Here is a 19,872-nt window from a genome sequence, read left to right as displayed (position 1 = left end):
CACATGCCCGGCGCTGTCTGCACCCCTGGCATCCCTCTGTGCCATCCTGGCCTCCTGCTGCTCCCTACCACCTGGTCCTGGGCCCAGGGGGAGGAGCGGGTTCCGAAGTCTTTTTTTATTTTTCCCCTCAGCACTGGTGACTGAACAATCCAGGGCCTTTGCACTGAGCTACCTCCTCTCCTCACCCCTTTTAATATTTTATTATTTTGAGACAAGTTCTCACTGTAGGGCCAGGCTGGTCTCTTGCAAGCCTCCTGCCTCAGCCTCCTCCCAGGGTTGCAATTGCAGGAGTTCACTGTTGGTGCTGGGGTTCCAGCTACAAACTGGAGAGACCCAGAGTTCCATTGGCTGGGGAGATGTAAAGAGACTGACAGATACAAGTACGTGTGATATTGCATCAGGCAGCTCGGACCCGTTGACCTGTGGACAGACATAAAGCAGGGGGAGAGATGGAGGTGGCTGAAACACAGCAGGCAGCAGGAAGGAGGCCACCCTGGAGGAGACTTGCAGTGTGGGAGGCATGCAGAAATCTGAGGAAGGAGCTATGCATGCTCTGGAACAGCAGGTGCAAAGACCCTGGGGCAGAAGTGTGTTGTGGAACATGAGGAAGACTGAGGGGTGGCGGGACCTGAGTAATGAGAGTTGAGAAGGTATTGAGAAATTCTCACAAGGTCTCACGGGCCACCCAGAGGACTCTGGGTTTTTTATTCATTCATTCATTTTATACTTTATTTATTCATTTTGGAGACAGAGTCTCACCACGTATTTCAGGCTGGCCTTGGACTGACTATGGAGCCTACCTAGGCTGGACTTGAATTTGCAGCCATATTCCTGCCTCAGCCTCCCTAATGCCGGGATGCCTGGTTCCTGCTGGGATTTTGCGGGGATCTGGCCACACTGGAGAGGAGGCTGGAGCCCAGTTGACTGTGATCGCCTGGCTGTCCTGTCCCTGAAGGTCACCCTCAGCCTGTAGCTTTTCCAAACTGAGATCAGCTCTGAATGAAACTGTACACCAGAGACTGAAGACAGCGCAGCCCAAGCGAGGTGAAGTAGCTCATTCTGGTGTTGATTTCATGTTGAAATGGCAGCATTTTGCGTGTATTGAGTTAAATCGATGCGTTTCACCCGTTTCTTTTTCCTCACGTGATACCAGAAAGTAGAAAGCTGTTCCCGGGGCTCACAGGGTATTTCTGTTGGTCGGAGCTGGGCCAGGGAAGGGGCCAGAGTGCGGCTCTGTGCGCTGAGGTCAATCTTTCCTTTTTCTTTCTTCTCTGTTTCTTTTTTCAGAAATGGAGTCTCCCTAAATTGCCTAGGGTGGGCTTGAACTGTGACCCTCCTGCCTCAGCTTCTCAGGATCTGTGCTGGCTTCTGACTTTTTTTCTGTACTGGGGAGTTGACCCCAGGGCCTTTGTACGGAACTGAGTCCCCAGCCCTTTCTTATTTTGAGACAGGATCTTCCCGGTCACTAAACTGTTCATGCTGGACTCCAGGATGGGATCCTCCAGCCTCAGCCTCCCGAGTGCTGGGATTGCGGGCCCCCCTCCAAGCCCGGCTGTTCACGATTTCTCTTTTGTATTTTCGTGGCTTTTCCTGCCACTTGGTCCAGCTCCACCTGCCCCCAGCCCCATTTTGCAGGCGCAGGAACCGAGGCTCAGGGCCACCGCCTGGCAAAGTCTCAGCCTTGGTTTCTCCGCACAGCCATCTGGGGACACAGTGGCACTGTGCCCTGGTTTAGAGTGACCTTGTTTGGTCTCGTCTCCTTATCTCCCCGGCCAAGTCATGTGCTGCCAGCTGGGTCCGTGGACTTGGGCCTCCGTGGACCCTGTTGGCCTGCCTGGTGGGGCAGGTGGGTGGGGCCCGAGGCTTGGGTGGCACCGTGGCAGGTGCTGGGCCCGGGCTCCTCCCTGATCACAGGGTCTGTGGCTCCCTGGGCCACCTGGCAGATCCCGGTTGGTCCTGGGGGGCCGGGACAGATGGGACCTGGGGCCCCTAACCCTGGCCCTGGAGAGAGCCGGAGGGCGGGGTGAGAGTGAGCTTGGCCTGTCCCAGCCCGGCCGCCCTTAGCCTGGGGTTTTCCAAGGCCTTGAAACATTCAGCAAATATTTATTGAGCTGTGGCTGGGTGCCAAGTCGGGTGGGGACACGGACCCGAGACATAGCACTTCCCGAGGGGCTGAGTCCTAGGGGCAGAGGGGCACCGATAAACAGGTGAGGTCAGGGAGCAAGAAGTGCCTCAGGAAAACAAACGCAGGGGCACAGAACAGGGAGGACAGGCTGCTCCTTCAGCCAGGGAGGCTGGGGCTGAGCCCGAGGGAGGTGGCAGGGAGCCTCTGGATGGCTTGGGAGAAGACAGCACCGCAAGTGCCAAGGCCCTGAGGTAGGAGGGAGGAGGGAGGCAGATGCTGCATGGAGAGGCAGGAGGAAGGGCAGGAGGCAAAATCACCCTGTGACAGTCTCACCATGTAGCCCAGGCTGGCCTTGAACTCACAGAGATCCTCCTGCCTCAGCCTCCTGAGAGCTGGGATGATAGGTGTGCGTCACCACACCTGGCTGCTGACAGGCCCTGGACCTTGGCCTCTGTTCAGTGATGGGCAGGCCCAGCGTGAGGGCGCAGGGTAAGGTGCGGGCCTGGGCTGAGGCTGTGGCAGAAGGTGTGGGAGCCAGGAGGTGGCCGAGGCCTGGGGGTGTGGAGGCAGCAGACGGCTGGGTTCTCTGGGGAGCCCTGTGTAGACAGCTGGTGCCCGCGTGTGCAGATCCTCGGCCTGCCCCGTCCCGCGCCCCGTACACTGCAGCTCGCTCCTAGGTGACGGATGATACCCAGGACGTGCACCTGCTCTATTCTTCAGGGAGTGGTGACAAGGACAGATGTTTCCACATGTTCCAAGCAGGCCCAGACTTTTTTGCCAAATATTTCTGACCCCAGGTTGGCCCAGTGGATGAAGTATTTGGAAAGCAAATCTCAGACTTATTTTTTTTTTTAAAATCCATAAGCGATTTCCGCCTCTATCTCTAAAAGATCTGAACTTGTTTTTAAAAGTGTGGCAGGGTCAGCCACCGTGGTGCACGCCTGTAATCGCAGCTACTCAGGAGGCAGCAGGGTTTGAGTTTCAGGCTAGCCTGGGTAACCCAGTGAGACCCTGTCTAGAAATTTTAAACGGGCTGGAAGTGTATCTCAGTGGTAAAGTGCTCCCCTAGCACATATAAGGCCCTGGGTTCCATTCCCAGTACCAAAGAGAAAGAGCCAAACACCCTCACAAAATCATTATTTCATGTAAAAAGTGAAAAAAAAGAAAAAAAAAAAGAGTCGATATTGCCTTAATGGCTCCCAGTGCCCAGTCAGCGACTGGATTTGCAGTCGCCTCAGGAACAGCAGGAAGGGCTGGCTTGCTTGCTTTTCTCTTCTCTTCTTCTTCCTCTTCCTCTTCCCTTTCCCTTTCACCTTCTCCTTGTTCTTCTTCTGAGGCAGGGTCTCGCTGGCTCAAACTCACTATGTAGCCCAGACCAGCCTTGAACTAACTCACGGCGACCCTCCTGCCTCAGCCTCCCAAGTGCTGGGTGAACAGGAAAGCAGCACCACTTCTGGCTTAATCCACCCCCCCCCCCCCGTAGTGCCGGGAGTGGAACCCAGGGCCTTGCATACAGCATGCTCCAGGTAGACACTGAGCATAAGCTCACCCTGCGTCCTCCCGAGGGCTGCAAACAGCATGGCGGAGGGCGGGAGCTGGACACCTCTGCCTGCCACCTACCGCCCACACGGGCCGCCGGCCCTGCCCGCCGCTGCCGCTGCCGGCTTGCGCTCGCCCTTTGGCACACAAAGGAGCTGAACTCGGAAGGGCAGGGTTTTCCCTGTGAATCACAATGACTGGGCCGCCCGGCCCTTCCTTCTCACCACTGCTTCCTCATTTTCCAGCACTGAGCGGCAGCCAGGGAACCCGGGAGCCCTGAGACCGCCGTGTTCCCGGCAAGTGCTCAGGAAGCGGGACCCTGTGGGCAGGCCGGGGGCCCCAGCCGGGTCACTGATCTCCTGCCCACGGGGCCGAATGCCTGAAATACCCTTCAGGGCGGCACTGCCCTCCCCACACCCACTGCAGAGGGCAGACTCCTGGGCGTGCTCCTGGACAGACCCAGCACCGAGCAAAATGAACAGAAGATAGTATTTTGGGTCCTTCTCCCAAGTTGTCCATTGGGATCCTGTGTACCTTCATCTTTCTTTCTTTCTTCTTTTGTCTTTTTGAGACAGGGTCTCACTATGCAATTCAAACTGGACTTGAGCTCATTTTGTAGCCCAGGCTGGCCTTGAACTTGCAGTGATCCTCCTGCCTCAGCCTCCTGAATGCTGGGATTCCTGGCACGTACCCCTGCCTCATCACTTCACCTTTCTTTGCCTCAGTTGTCTCATCTGTCAAATGGGTTCCTCACAGTGTTTCCCTTGCAGAACTGTTGTGAGCCTACAATTGGCTAGTGAATACAAAGCACTTGGTGATTTGTCTTCAAGTCTTTGGTCTTCTGGTTTATGTAACAGCTTGGTGTGCAGTAGGTGCTCAATAAACACGGCCAATGAATGAATGGGGGCTGCCTGGTGGGTGAGGTGGATAGAAGAGGGACGCATAGCCTGCGGTCTGAAGGACAGGGGACCTGAGATGGTGTAGTTCATTCCTGCGGACTGCAGACCACACAGTGGGGGTGAGGGGCTGAAGGGGAGGCCCCAGGACCCCGACCTTCATGGGGTGCAAGCTGCGGTGAGGAGCGTGGTTTCTCAGGGCACTGGGAAGCCATGGATGGTCCTGAGCAGAAAGTAAGGTCAGTCTGGGCTCTAGAAAGGTCCCTCGGGCGTGGTGCCAGGGCTGGAGGGGGTGAGAGACAGCCTGGAGGCTGAGGCGGGGAGCCCATCTGCCCAGGGCTGGGTGCAGGGACCGAGAGTCAGCTTCAGGAGGTCCCGCTGTGCCTGCAGCGCAGAGGCGGGTGAGGGAGGCGCCAGGGTAGGTGAGCAGCTGGGGCCGGTGGGCCCGTGCTGGGCGGCCTGTCCACGGGCCGGGCGCTCCTCTGCTGCCTCCTTCTGGCCAATGTGACTCCAGCCGGCCTGGCGGCGCAGCACCAGAGACCCCATCGTAGGTATCAGGACCAAAGCTGACCAGCGATAAACGGTAACATTCCTGGAGTGACAAGCGTCAGGGGAGTTAGAGCACACTGTCTCCTCACCCACGCCCTGGCCCGGCAGCTGCCCTCTCCCTCCAGCAGGTGCCAGGACTCAAGACTGGGCCCTGCCTCCTCCCCTCCTCTATTTTATTAATTTTTTGTTTTTTGAGACAGGGTCTTGCTATGTAGTCAGGCTGGCCTCGAACTTATGGCAATCCTCCTGCCTCAGCCTCCTGAGTGCTGGGAGGGCACGCGGCCGCCACCATGCTGAGGTCAGCTCCCCACCGTCTCTGCCTCCCTCTGCTGTGTTATTCCAAATATCCTGTCATTCTTGCGCACCCGGCTGCTCCAGCCCGGGGTCTGCTGCATGAGTGAAGGGTCACGACGGCAGTGGACAGACGGCCCGACGGTCCTCCGGAAAGTAGCGCAGTCCCCTGGGTTTGGGTTTGAATCCTAATGGTTCAGTCTCTAAGCAGCTTCTACCAGCCTCCAGAGCGCCCTCTTCTGGGGTTCCTGGTAGCATCACACTTGTCCGCATCTCTGGCATTAGTTTGTACCACGTGACTTGTTCCAATGAAATGTGTGAGTGGCACTGAGTCCTCAGAGCACTATCAATGCTCCATTTCGGGGGTGGGCTTATATGATATAGAATTTAAAGGAGTTGAGTGACAGAATCCCAACATAACAGTGGTTTTTCTCATTTGGCCCTGTCCCATTTCAGTGTCTTGCCCTCAGCCACATGACCCAACGCGCGGCTCCCACTAACTTCTCCAACCCCAGGGGAAGGGAAACTGGGAGACGAGAGATTGCCATCCCTTGAAACACAGGACCTATGAAAGGCTTGTGTAGTTTCTGCTTACACCCCATTGGCCTGCAGTTAGTCACATGATGCACTTAGAGCTGCAAGGACTCTTGGGAAATGTAGTTTTTATGTTACAGTAGGCAGCCAAATGCCTGGTTAAAAACTCGTAGGAAGAAAAAGAAAATGGGTATCCAGGCTTGATAAGCAGTGGCCAGAATAGAAGAAGGGAGGCCTATGGACAAAGTCTGGATCTCTAAGCCCTGACTGACCATCTTAATCAGGAGGAGGTTTAAGGGACAGTCACCAAGTGTTTAAGAGATTGGGGACAGAGAAATCCCTCACCCCAGCATCTCTGCGCTGCACCAGCCTGAACTGTGACTTGCCCTCCTTTGAATTTTTCTTCATCCTCCATATTACTTTCCTACAGCTGCTGGAACAAAGAGCCACAAACGAAGTGGTTTAAGCCAACACACGTTTATTATTTTACAGCTCAGGTGGTCCAGAGCCTAAAGTAATCTCGCTGGGCTTGGTGTTGGACACCTGTAATCTTAGCACTCGGGAGGCTGAGGCAGGAAGATCGCCAAGATTTTGAGGCCGGCCTGAGCTACACAGATCCTATCTCGCAAACAAAACCAAAACAAACTAGAGTGGGTTTCTGGAGTGAAGGTGTTGGCGGGGCTGGGAGCTTGCTGGTGGCTTGAGGGGAGAAGCTGTGTCCTTGCCTTTTCTGCTTCGAGAGGGCTCTGTGTCATCACAGCTCTCAAGGGCTGATGGGAACTGTCTCCTGTGGCACCGCTGCTCTGCCCGGGTGGGGTAGGGGACTGGCCTGTGCCATCTCGGACTGATGAGGCAACCTCCTAAATGAGTGAAGTGTATGATTTCAGGGCTCCAGGAAGGTCAAAACCCTCACACGGAATTCGTGATTCCCTGGGGGTTGAGACAAAGAACACCAGAACCCCACGTGTTTTTAATCAGCCACAGGGGGGGATACAGAGGCAGCTCAGGAACTGAACAGGACCTTGGGAGTCCGTTCAAAGACTTCTCTAAGTGTAAACTGTGCCAGTGAAGAGGACTCTGCTCTCTGAGGTCAGCGGCTCTGTTGCTCTGGAACGGGTGTCAGCAGCCCGTGTCCTTGGCTGCCTCGGCTGTGCTCATCCTGAGCTCTGTGTGTCTGCTTTTCCAGCACTCCCTGTGCTCCGAGGCTTAACCCTCACTCCTGGGTCTCCAGCAAGTGTATCCCGCCTCCGGGACGCGCATCCTGCCAGCTCTGCCCCTGCCGTGCTCACAGCTCCTTCCGGCCTGACTCTCCCCTTGTCCCTCTCCAAGGGGTCTATGATGACATATGGGGGGACCCCGGGCACCCCGGGAAACTCAGGGTCGCCTCCCATCTCCAGATCCTGGGTGTAAGCGTGGCTGCTGTCTTTTGTCATCTGAGGTGACGTTCAGCCGCGATTAGGATGTAGACAGCTTTGAGTGACATCGTCTGGTTACACAGCCTTCTCACCCTACAGAACTCCTTTTTGTTTTTTCAGTACGAGGATTGGACCCAGGGCCTTCCCACTGAGCCACAACCTCAGCTCATTTTCAGCTTTTCAATTTTGAGACAAGGTCTCTCCAAATTGCTATTTGGGATCCTCCTGCGTCAGCCTCCCAACTGCTGGGACTGCAGGCTTGCGTCTGACATGGCCCTGCACGATCCGCCCCTCCCATCTCTGCAACCTCGTTTCCCTTCCTTTTCCCTTCCCTCTCTCTGCTTCCACCGCACCGTCTCCCTGCTGCTCTGTGGGTGGGATGCTCTCTCTCTAGGACCACCCCGGGGCCCTCTTTTCCTCCTTCAGATTTCTGCTTATTTGTCACCTTGGTGAGGCCTTCTCTGCTCTCCCAATTCCCAATCTCTAGGTCCTCCTCCCTTCTCGATTTTCCTTGGGGCAGTTGCCAGGTAGTTGTTTCATTTTTTGAATTCTCTCTTGTGCCCCAGAGTTCCTCCGGGTGAGTAGGAGTTTGCATGTGCTGTTTCCTGCCCCAGCTTCAAAGGCCTCCATGGTGCCTGCATACAGCAAGAGCTCATTTATTGCTGAGTGAGTGAGGGAGTTGGAGTGAAAAGCTGAGCCACGCTTGGGCTGGGATCAGCTGCTGCCCTGAGAGGTTGGGATGGGCGGGGTGCCGATACCCAGAAGTCGGCAGCAGATTCTGTGGTGGGGGCCACCTGACCCCAGTGGAGTGGGTTGGGATGCTGAGGATAAAGAGCTGGGAGCCTGGCACGTGGGTGCCCATGAGGCCACCGAGGGCCCCAGGATATCCGGATGGGGCTATGGCCCAGCGGAGGCGGTGCTGGCTTCTGCAGACACAAGGCCACGTGAGGAGCTGGGCCTGTCCCTGCCCTGCCCTGTGCTAGCCAGCGCAGGGTGTGTGGCCCCATCTACCTCACTGGAGCCTCATGGCCTCGTCCTGCGGGTGTTTTCTGCAGTGTTACCCCCGGCCCAGGAAGGCCCGGCTCCCGGGCGCCCTCAGGAAGACGTGGGCACCAGCTGGCAGTAAGGGGCAGAGTCGGGGTTCAGCAGGTCCTGGGGGGAGAGTGATTACGGTTGGGGGGAAGGAGGGGCGGAAAGGGCCCCGAGATGGACTGACCGCCGGCCCGCTGTGTGACCCTGGGCGCCCGCCGCCCTCCCTGGGCTTTGCTCCTCCTGTGTCATCCAAGGCCCACAGGCATGCAGGCTGTGGGGAGGGGGCTTCCCAGGGTGTCCCTGGGAGCCGTGATCTTTCGGCTTGGGGAGCAGTGATGGGGGTGTCCCCGTGGGTCCTCTGCATCCCTCCCAGGGTCCCAGGGGCCCCCAGTCCCCTCCACACCTGGTAGTGGTGATTCTCCGGCTCTGGTGGCAGGGGCGGGGGCACGCTGGGGGGCTGCAAGGAAAGGGGGGCTGAGCCAGGCACCCACCGCCTCTGCTTTGCTGGTTTTACTTTTATTTTTTCTTTTTTTGGTGCTGGGCATTGACCTCAGGACCTGTGCAGCGAGCCACACCCCCAGCCCTTTTTAATTTTTATTCTGAGTCAGGGTTTTGCTGAGTCACTAAGTTGCCCAGGCTGGGGTCAAACTTGTGACCCTCCTGCCTCAGCCTCCCGGATAACTGGGATCGCAGGTGTTCCCCACACTTGCCCAGGCCTGGCCTGGATTACCAGGCCTGGATTCAAACTTCCTGATGCTCCTCTTCCCCGCTGTGAGGGCCTTGGGCTAAGGAAGGTGCCTGCCTGCATGTCGCTGCCCTGGTGACAGGGCACAGGGCTCAGAGGTCCTCCCCACCCCCACCCCAGCGCTCAGCTCCGGCCACATCCAGGCCTCAGTGCTGGGCCTCTGCTCGGCAACCTCCTCCTGTCACTGGGTTTAAACAACTCGCTTAACTCCCTCCCTCCTTCCCTGCGACGCCCCAGGACAGAAGCCGCTCAGTGCAGCCTTGGTCCTGCAGCCCTGGGCTGCTCCATTCAGCCTCTGTCTCAGGAGGGAGAGAGAGGCAGAGGCAGAGACAGAGACAGAGACAGAGACAGAGACAGAGGCAGGGGCAGGGGCAGGGGCAGGGGCAGGGACAGAGGCAGACGGATGGAGACACGTTTCCAAACCAGGTGCTGAGGCACCCCAGGGTGCCACCAGCAACTCAGGGGAGGCCACTGCTGGAAGCTGGCTTCAGGGAGAAGGTGGTGCTGGGACTCACCGTGGCTGAGTTCACGGGCCCCGCGTCACTGGCAGGGGACCCCAGGGGGTGCCGAGATGGCATTACTTCATAAATGTTGTCACCTGAAGCGGAGGACAAGAGGGGAGGCCAGCGAACAGGTGGTGTGTGACAGTCACCGATTCATCTGCTGTCCCTCCTCCTGCTGGACCATGCGCTGGGGACACAGAGGTGACCAGGACAGCCCAAGCCTTCTGGGGCTCCCAGCCCGCTGTGACAGTGGACGGTGAGAACCCAGAGTGTCCAGGGTTGGGGGACAGCCTGCGGGTCAGAGGAGGCTTCCGGGAAGAGGGGAACCTCAAGGCGGCAGAGAGGAGAGGGCCTGGGGAGGCGGCTGCTGCCCAGCCTGGGTCCCCCGGGAGGAGAAAGCCAGGGGCATGACCAGAGGCCAGGAGAGAGGCGAGGGGGCTTAGCAAAGAGGGCACAGGGAAGCCATGGGGGTGTTGGAGCAGAGGGACAAGGGTGGGCACCCCACCTGGCAGTGACCTGTGGGGTGGATGGGAGCCCCCACGTGACGGAAGGGAGGAGAGGCAGGTTTGGGGAGGGCACTGCTGTGCCGGGTTGGGTCCTGGAGAACTGCTGAGGTCTGCTGGGGCAGGGGATGGGTGCCCCAAGGTGAAGGCAGAGGGTCTGGGGAGAGCTGGGTGGTGAGACCCAGGCTCCTGCTTACCAGGGTCAGGGTGGGGGCTCAGCTCCGGCTTCCCTGTGGTCGTCGCCCTGGGGGCGCAGAAGGAGCTGCATCAGGATAAAGAGGTGCCGGGGACCAGGGAGGCTGGGCAGCCCGGTCCACCAGGGGGCCATGGATAGGCAGGGAGAGGGAGGAGACAGCCGGGCGGTACCTGGAGCTTGGGCCCCTGCGGTCTCTCAAAACCAGGAGGCAGGTGATGCTGCTCACGAGCAGGGCCCCAGCGGCCAGAGGCCCCACAATGGCGGCCACCATGACGCCCGGGCTCATGGATAGGTGTGTGGTGGCGGTGGGCAGGTCCTCCTGCCTCTCTGCGGGCAAGAGAGCTGTGTGACATCCCGGCAGCCCAGGCGTGACCGTCCACGGGACTCTGACGTGCAGGTCCCTGCTTCCAGGCCAGAGCTGTCTGGTTTCCAGACTCTGCGTGGTCTCCCTTCTCTCCCTAAAGAATACTGAAGGCTAGACTTCACCCCACCAGCGCCTCTGGGTGCCCGAAGGGTGAAGTAGGGGAAAGACACAGCCCTGAGCTGGACTCTGAGCGCCGACCTGGGTTCAAGTCCTACATCTGTTGCTCTTCAGTGGGTGCCCTGGGTGAGCGCCTGAAACTGTGCCTCAGTTTCCCCATCTGTGAAATGGTGTCCTCCTGCATAGCTGGGAGGTCACAGAGGACGCATGGACGTCAGGAAAGAGGAGTCAGGCTCTGTGCTCAAGCACCGTGGGTGTCAGTGTCAGAGCAGCCTGTGTCTGGTCCCTGAAGAGCCCAAGTCACTGCTACCAGCCCTGCAGGACCACAGAATGCCCTGGAACTTCTGAACCTGCTTCTTTTTAAAATTATTTTTTGTTTTGTTGACAGGGTCTTTTATTTTTGAGACAGGGTCTTGCTATGCAGTTCAGGCTGCCTTGAACTTACTGTGTATCCCAGGCTGGCCTCAGATTCACTGAGATCCTCCTGTCTCCACCTGCCACTGGGGTTACAGGTGTGTACTGCCATGCCTGGCTTTATTTTGCTTTTTTTGGTGAGTTTGGAACCGAGGACCTCACACATTTTAGGCGAGAACTCTACCACTGAGCTATATCCCCAGCACTTAAAAAAAAATCTTATAGTACTTAGAGATGGGGTTTTAGTAAATTTCCCAGGCTGGCCTTGAACTTGAAGTTCTGCCTTAGCTTCCTGAATAGCTGTTATTATTATAGGCATGTGCCACCATGCCTGTCCTAGGATGTCCTTTCTTGCTTTCCTGCCCAAGCATTGCTGGGCCCTACAATGTCCTGCCACAGGCCCTTTGTATAGGCTGAGCTAGGCCCAAACACCTCCCCCCATTCTTTTCCTCTCTCCCCAGACATTTCCAGGGATCACTGAAGCCCAGACTCACTGTGGAGCCCCTGTTCACAGCCTCACACTTCCTGCACGGTTTTCACAGCCATGTGGCCCCCGGTTAGAGTCTGTGTTCCCGTTGGGCTGCGAGCCCTGGAAACCCTGCACATCTTGCCTCCCATCCCCTCCTCACTCAGCCTGAGTCACAGCAGCCTGCTGCCACCTGTGCGTTGACTGCACTGGGCCAGTCTGCACTCAGAGCCTCAGCCCTCGATCTCCCTGTGCCTGGAGCTCAATCCCAGCCAGAGTGCTTGGTCCTGCTGAGGACCCCTCTGGGCTGTGGGCTTCTCAGTGATCTCAGGGTCGCCAGGCTCCTGTGGGCCTTTTTTAAGGGACACTGAACCCACTCATGAGCTCTCCACCCTGCCAATCTGGTCACCTCCCAGGGTCCCACCTTTTGGGCTGGGGCCACTGCTCTGTGATAGTAGCATGTGCAAAGGCCCTGTGGGCATCTCCAGAAGTGCAGAGAAGGACAGAAACAGCGCAAACCCCACTTTATAATGCCGTCACCTTGAGGATTAGGATTTCAATGTATGAATTTTGGGGTGGGGGACAAATATTCAGGTCATGACATCTTCTTCCCGTGACAACTCTGTCCTGGTCTGTCCTCACATGTCACTTCTGCAGTCAATCTGTCCCGATGACCTCCTTTGTACCTCCTGTCATCCTGGTTCATTCTCTTTACTGAGAAAATCACAACCTCTCTGTGCCTCAATTTCCCCATCTGTAAAATGGAAATCTTGATGCCTGCCTCATGTAGATTTTTGTTTAAGACAGCCAGGCTGGCCTCAAATTAGTGGCCATCCTCCTGCCTCAGCCTCCCAGAGTCCAAGGATTACAGGTGTGTACCACTGTACCGGACTCCGGCAGCTGTTTAAAGGTAAAAATAAATTACTTTAGGGCAGTGGTTCCCAGCAGGGGTGATTTCGCTCTGGGAGATGAATCTGGAGATGTCTTTGGTTGTCAAGGCTTAGGAAGGTGCCACTGGAATGTGGTGAGCAGGACCCAAATGCTGGGAGCCCTCGCTGCAGCTCCAGAATACTCACTGGTCGGAAATGTCAGGGTGCTGAGGGTGGAAAACTAAACTGTAACCCCAGCCTGCGACCCCCGAGCTCTAGGAGGTGGGAGGGCGATGGCAGTGGGCAACTCAGCCCGGCTCTGTCTCGAAATACAGGTAGGTGACGGGGCTCGGCCAGTGTGTGCTGACGGGCGGATGGGGACCGGCACGGGCTCTGCACTGGGCCTGGCTCACGGCGCTGCCCCCCAGCTTCCCACCCCTCTCCAGGCCCCCGGTACTCACTGGCCACCCGGACCTTGGTCTTGGCCCGCAAGGTCCAGGCGGGGTTGACGGCGATGGCCACCTGGTAGGTGCCGCTGTCTGAAGGCTGGGCCCGCCGCAGCAGCATGGAGCCGTTGGGGAAGCCCACAATGTCGCGCTGCCCCATGGCGCTGCCGTCCCGCTGGGGCCGCTGGAGCCCGGGGATGTAGGTGAACAGCCTTGTGCCCCCGTCGGCCTCCTCCCCCAGGTACCACATGAAGTCCTGGAAGGTGCTGGGGACGCCCTGGACGGACAGGAGGAGGTCCTGGTTCTTTTGAGGATGCTCTGGAATCTTCTGGATGCGGAGAGCTGCCTGGGTGCCGTGGGGCAGCCAGAGTGCCAGGACTGAGGCTGGAGGAGGTTATGGGAACAGCGTGAGACGGGGAGTCGGTGGACAGGGCACAGTATTCTCCTCCCCGTGGGTCCTCATCCGAAAGAGCTCCAAGCACTGTGTGCTGAGAGCAGTGCGGGGATTCACTAGTGATGTCTGCTCTGCATCAGGCATAGGAAGAAAGGTGCTGACGCCACAGATCTGCCATCTCATTGGGCCAGAGAGGGTTTTTTTTTTTTTTTTTTGAGGGTCTCACTATACAGTTCAGGCTGGCCTTGAGCTTACTTTGTACCCCAGGCTGGTCTTGAACTCACAACTACCCTCCTATCTCAGCCTCCTGAGTGCCGGGATTTATAGGTGTGCAGCGCTGTGCCCAGCTGCTGTCGCCACTGCTGCTGCTTTTTCTCCTCCTCCCCTCCCCCCTCCCCTTCCCCTCCCCCTCCCCTCCTCCCCCTCCCCCTCCCCTCCTCCCCCTCCCCCTCCCCTCCTCCCCCTCCCCTCCTCCCCCTCCCCTCCTCCCCCTCCCCTCACTCCTCCCCCTCCTCCTCCCCCTTCCCCTTCCTCCTCTCCCTCCTTCTTTTTGTCTTGGTTTAGAGGATTTGTCTTCCCTGTGATGTTATGTGGCCTGCCCTGAAATGCTTGGACTCTCTGAATCCATCCATCCATCAATCCATTCACCTGTCCATCCATGCCTCCAATACTTATACTGGGTATAATATCTCTTACACATTTTAACAATACTAGTAAGAGCTACCATACTAACCAACCATTGTACTGCTATGTGTGTCAGTTCCCCGGATCTCAACACTGGGGTACAGCAGAGAGCTGAATAAATTCCCGTCCTCGTGGTCCTGACATCCTGGACAACTCCATGGATAAAATGAGGATGCCGGGTGTGGCTGTGCATGCCTGTAATCCCAGCATTCAGAAGAGCGAGGCAGGAGGATCACCACAAACGTGAAGCCAGCCTGGGCCACATAGAGAGTTCAAGACCAGCTTAAACTACAGAGACGCTGTCTCAAAAGACAGACACAGAAAAAGAGGATGAAGCCGATTCTGCTGCCCTGCCTGATCCTGCTCTGATCACTTCCTGTCCCACATCTCCCCCTCCTCCGGGGAAGTTTCTGTCAGAGCTGGGTCCCTGTCTCCCCCAGCCCCCAGGGCTGGCCCCTCTTACCAGACAGCAGGAGCCCCGCTGAGAAGCAGCCCAGGGTTCCCGCAGGGGTCTCCATCTCAGGTCCTCTGGCCATGGCCTGGCACCGAGGGGGCCAGAGCGCCAGCCCTGGCTCTCTGAAGCAGCCCAGCTCAGTGGAGGTCCTGGGGACAGTGTCCCCAGGACAGAGTCAGCCGGCCCAGCCTCATGTCCCTTTTCACAGCCTGACTTGTGTGCCGGCGGGTGGCAGTGCAGACACTAGCTGAACCAGTTTCCCAAGTGACTGGGGACTTGCCCACCCGCTTTCCCAGGCTCCTCCTTGGTCCCCTTAACCTCTTCTTCCCACCCGGCATGACTGTCACCGTGGCTTCTGGTTAAGCCATCCTCTGTCATACAACTTGTGGGGCAGCACTGCACAGCTGTGCCCATTGCACAAATGGGGAGACTGAGGCCTAGGGATACAGGCACATCTTCTGGGAGGGAAGGTAGAAGGGGCCCTGCACCCACAGCTGGCTCATTCTGAAGTACTTTGCTTTTTTCTTTCTTTCTATATACTACTAGGGGTTGAACGCAGGGTTTTTGCACAGAGCTATATTCCCAGCCCTTCATTTTTTATTTGGAGACAGGATCATGCTAAATTGCTAAGTCACTCAGGCTGCATTTGAATTTGCGATCCTCCTGCCTCAGCCTACCAGACTGCTGGCATCATAGGCGTGCACCCCTGTGCCTAGCTCCTTAGGTTTTTCCAAAACTAACTTCCTTCCTTCCTTCCTTCCTTCCTTCCCTTTAGCATGCATTCCCGGTGCCTGTTTGCACAGACGGTGATGACAGAGGTCTCCAGCTGGCCCTCATTCCTCAGGGGGCTCACAGGGGACAGCCCAGTGGCCAAGGAGAGCCCAAGGGCCACCTACCTGGCCTGATGGGCTGGGAGGCCACAGCTCAGCTGCGCCCTGGAAGGGCAGGGAAATGGGACAGCTGATGGGTGGGTGGGTGGGGTGAGGCTGGCTGATGGTGTGGGCCGAGGTGGAGCCAGGCCGTTGATTTCTTGGACTCGGGTGGCAGGAGGGGGTGTGTGTGCACACCATGCCTGTGCGAGGCTGGGGCAGTGGGGGCCATCAGTCATCGCTGTCCCCACCCCCCAAACTTGGAGCTTGAACTTAGTGCTGAGCTACATCCTTAGTCTTTTTAACTTTTCAGATTCCACAGCTCTGCCTAAGCAGCCCGGGCGGGGCTCCAGAGTGAGTGTGCTCATAGTCAGCTGCCACCATGCCCTGCCTGGCTTTGGAGTGCGTCTAGACAGAGTCTGGGTGGTGGCAGGTCCAGGCTTGAGCTGTCTAACACGCAGCCATCAGCTACAATGATAATTACAATTAATTAATGTGAATTTAAATAATCACTTAAAACGTACAAAAAATTAAATAGCCATTTAAATATATATTTTACTTAATATACTTCATACATTTGCTATGTACTTATACTTTTTGTGGACACAGGGTCTCACTATGCAGTTCAGGCTGGCCTTGAGCACACTGTGTAGCCCAGGCTGGCCTTGAACTACAGGGACCCTCCTGCCTCAGCCTCCCCAAGTGCTGGGATCACAGGTGTGCGTCACCGAATGCCTCAAACAGTTTGAGCCCCTCAAACGTCCACCTGTTCACCAGCGCCATGTGGTCAGTGGCTGTCACACGGGCCAGCACAGATAGGAAGTACTGTCTTTATTGTTCCAGAGGTTTATAGGGGCTGGGTGCCCTGTGGAGATCTGGGTGGGCAGTGGCAGGCTGGCTGCCCTGGTGAAGTCTGTGCCCAGCTGGTCACAGGTCATGGTGTCGTGTGGTCCCCAGGTTGGGGCAGGTGAGGTGCCTTGACTCCAGACCTCCTTGAGCGCCCTGTTGTGGCCCAGGGGACCAACAGCAAACAGCTGCAGACGGAGAGGCTCCCTCTCTCCGGGGAGCCTCAGCTTCTTCCCTGGTGGGAGCTACAGCTGCCCCCTCGCAGGGTGCTGGGAGCAGCGGCCGAGCAGCCGCAGGCTCCTCGTGCCTGTGCTTGGTACCAGCACTGCTGGGCTTAGTCTTGGGCTCGCCCCACCTCCCCCAGCTGAGAGGTCACCTAGGGTCCCCACGCCCTCTCCCTCCTCCTTGCTATAGCTTCCTGTGTCTGCCAGGGACAGATTGGCACATCCCAGCAGTCATTTCCAGGTAGTGCACTTGGCAAAGCCAGCCGGTCTAGATTTTCCAGTTGCTGGAAATTCTCTCTGTCTCTGTCTCTCTCTCTCACCAGGGATCCAACTCAGGACTTCATGCTTCCCAGGCAGGTGCTTACGCTGGCTGCTGAGCTAAATCTCTGGCCCCTGGAGATTGTCTCTAAGTCTGTCTCTCTCTCATTCTGGCTCTTGCTCTTGCTCTCCTTTTGCATTATTAAAAAGGAAGAGCCCTCTCTCCCACTGCCTGTAGCCTGATCACTCTGGGAGGCTGAGACAAGGAGGATCCCAAGTTCAAGCCCAGCCTGGACCACTTACCAAGACTCCCTATCAAAATAAAAAAGACTGGGGTACGTGACTCAGTGTTGGACACCTTGGGTTCAGCTCCCAGCACACACACACACACACACACACACACACACACACACACACACACACACGAAGAGTCCACATTCATTTCAGCACATTTATAGACTGTGTCCCAAAGCACAGAATGAAGTTCAGTCTCGCAGCTACCCAGAGGCTGGTGTTAGTTACTAACTGGTTTTGCCCCCTCTCCTTCTGACCAGGGATTGGTTGAGTGGTGGGATTCTTCAGCTCCACGTGATCTCGCGAGAGGAGAGGAGCGTCCTGCCGCGCAGCACCCCCCCCCCCCCCAGTAGCTCGTTCTGGGCATGCGTGGTGCACGTAGGCTGCCTGAGTCTGAGAAGGTGGTGTCTCCAAGCTGGAAGGCGCAGCGACCAGATTTTCCCTTATGGGTGTAAGCAGGTGCTGCTGACAGCCGACTGTAACCTGCTGAACTCACTTCGGACGTCTGAGCTCCAGGACCCGGACAGAAATGATGTTGTTTTGGGGCTGGGATGGAGCCCCACACATCTAAGCCAGTGCTGCACCCCTGAGCTGCGCTCGCAGTGCTGATTCTGTGCTTTCCAAGTTACTAAGCTTCTGCTAATAAGATTGATTCACTGGTTTCTTTCTTGCTTGCTTACTTTCTACTGGAGACTACAGCCCAGGGTTCACTGAGCTACATACCCAGCTCATTTATTTATTTAGTTTTATTTTAAGACTGTGGCCTGCTAGGCTCAAACTTGTGATTCATCTGCTTCAACCCCTCAGCGTGTGGGATTATAACCCTATGACACCATACTTTTTTTTGTGTGTGTGGGTGAGGTTTTTCTTTCTATACTGGGAATCGAATTCATGACCTCAAGCTTGCCAAGCAGGCGCTTGTGCTGCTGAGCTAAATCCCCAGCCCTGGGGTTATTGTTTTTGAGGCAGGGTTTCATTCTATAGCCCGGGTTGACCTTGAACTTGTCATCCTCCTGCCTCAGCCTCCAGAGTGCTGTCATGACAGATATGTGCCACTGTGCCTGGCTTCCATGTAAACTTTTAAAATGGACAATTTGGTGGCATTAATGGCATCCCCAAGGTTGTGCAAAACTGGATACCCATATGCAAACGAGTGAGCTCAGCATGAATCCCTGATGGGTTTTCTAGCTTGTCTGTTTGGTCCTATTGAAGTATTAAAGGGGTGGAGTGGGGGAGACAGGGCAGGAGAAAAGAGTTGGAGAATCTTGGGGGGAGGCAGATGCTGGCGTTTCTCTTGATTCAGGGCCTTACATCTGCACTCCTGGTTCTGTCCCATGTGGTGATGGGACAGTCTCCCATCACTCCACACAAACTCCGCCCCCTGATCCCCACAAAGGCCCCTCTGTAGACAGCCCTCTGGGAGAGAAAATAAAGAGGCTTCAGTGAGGTGCGGGGGCAGAGGATCACCCAGAAAACCCCCCAATCTCCCGGTCTGCCCAGCTCTCCCCACGGGGCTGGGCCCCCTGTGGTCCCATCCCTGCTCTTCCTTCTCCGGGAGCCCTTCACGCTGTGAGCTCTCTCAGCTCCCAGGCAAGCCCTAATTGTGCTCCAGTGTTTTCTCTTGCAGCCTCCAAGCTTGCTGACCTTTTCTTTCACTTTCTCTTGCGCTGGTAGGGGTGGTCCTCAGGTCCTGAGCACACTAGGTGCGACCTCCACCTCTGAATGCGCCCCACTCCCCTACAGGCCTTTTAAGCAAATTTATCAGCAGCATCTGAGCAGCTCTGCCTCACGGAGTTTCATAGCTGCAGGGGCACCAGCAAAGGTTGCTAGAGCCCATGGCCCCCAAGTTCACATCTATCCACCCTTCCTCCTACTTCTCTAACAACCCAGGCAGCTGCCTGGGACCTGAGTTCCAGTCTCTGTTTCTTGTAACTCCAGGGACTGGACAGAGACACAGATCTGGAAGCTCAGTGTCAGGAACATTCAGCTAGGCCATTCTGCAGTAAAGGGTCAGCCCTGCCCACAGGGAGATCTGGCCTTTTGTCCCTGTGCCTGGGTGGTCACCTCAAAGCCCTTACACAGCCCGCTGTACAGTTCATCTGGGGACCTGAGCCACTCTGGGTGCCCACACTGGGAGTGTCCCTCACGGCAGGGCCCGGGAAGAGCTGGGCCACAGCGTCGGCCCTGACACAGACTCTGGCTGTGAAGGTCTCTCTCGGCTTTCCTGGCTGGTGATGCCTCCTGTGTGCTGCGGTGTCACTGGTGGTGAAGCAGGACTTAAAGAGCAAGGTGTCTTGAGCCCCCAGCCCAGCTGTAACTTCTTGTTCTGGTCCAGGTAAGATTGGCAGCTGCGCCCATTGACAATTTCCGTCATCCTGTTCTTGCAGGACTCAGCTGCTCTGTCTGGTCTCTGTACCTTTGCTTGTCTCTCCTTCCCCCATTTCTAAAGCCCAACCCCTCACCTAAATGTGTAAAGCTAGGTCCTGAGACCTCTGGTGCCACTGGAGAAACCGTGGAGAGGAACCAGCCCTCCCACGGCAGCACAAATGGAACCTGAGGGGATTCAGGATGATTCTGGGGCACTTGCATTCAACAGGCCCACTGTAAGGTTTTAGGGGTCCCGGGGGGAAGCCTTGTCCTGTTAGGACAGAGGGGGAGCCTGGTCACCTCCTGGGGAGTACCTAGTCATCTGACCTGCACTCCAGCAGGCGTGCCTGCAGCAACGATTGGAGAACTGGTTCTTAGAGATGCTGGACGCAGGAGCGGCCCACTGTCCCTGACTCGGTCAGGTGAGTTGCTAACAACGGGTGGGACAGGCCCATGCCGGAGAGCAGCTTGCCCGAGA

At 56.8% G+C, this 19,872-nt stretch overlaps 1 protein-coding gene across 1 annotated transcript; it reads right to left on the bottom strand.

Annotated features, from left to right (window-relative positions):
- Positions 1-6,395: 6,395 nt before the first annotated feature.
- Positions 6,396-15,017, bottom strand: Ceacam19 (CEA cell adhesion molecule 19). Its single transcript, XM_063252848.1, has 7 exons — positions 14,546-15,017; positions 13,020-13,388; positions 10,499-10,655; positions 10,330-10,376; positions 9,642-9,724; positions 8,785-8,838; positions 6,396-8,501 (listed from the first exon to the last, which is right to left on the bottom strand). Exons 1-7 carry the CDS (start codon positions 14,616-14,618, stop codon positions 8,445-8,447), a joined length of 840 nt encoding a protein of 279 aa, XP_063108918.1. The 5' UTR covers positions 14,619-15,017; the 3' UTR covers positions 6,396-8,444.
- Positions 15,018-19,872: the final 4,855 nt, after the last annotated feature.

The sequence above is a fragment of the Cavia porcellus genome, unplaced genomic scaffold (assembly GCF_034190915.1).
Source record: "Cavia porcellus strain 051 isolate PalLab524CR breed Dunkin Hartley unplaced genomic scaffold, mCavPor4.1 scaffold_7, whole genome shotgun sequence".
Classification (NCBI taxonomy): Eukaryota; Metazoa; Chordata; class Mammalia; order Rodentia; family Caviidae; genus Cavia; species Cavia porcellus.
The sequence above is the reverse complement of the archived record's forward strand: the minus strand, read 5'-3'. Positions and strand labels throughout refer to the sequence as shown.

Coding starts and splice junctions, on each gene's coding strand:
- Ceacam19 (XM_063252848.1), bottom strand. CDS start 14,618: ATGGCCAGAGGACCTGAGATGGAGACCCCTGCGGGAACCCTGGGCTGC. Junction 10,377..10,498: donor CGCAGGGGCCCAAGCTCCAG/GTACCGCCCGGC, acceptor CTGCGCCCCCAG/GGCGACGACCACAGGGAAGC. Junction 8,502..8,784: donor CGGAGAATCACCACTACCAG/GTGTGGAGGGGA, acceptor CTCTCCCCCCAG/GACCTGCTGAACCCCGACTC.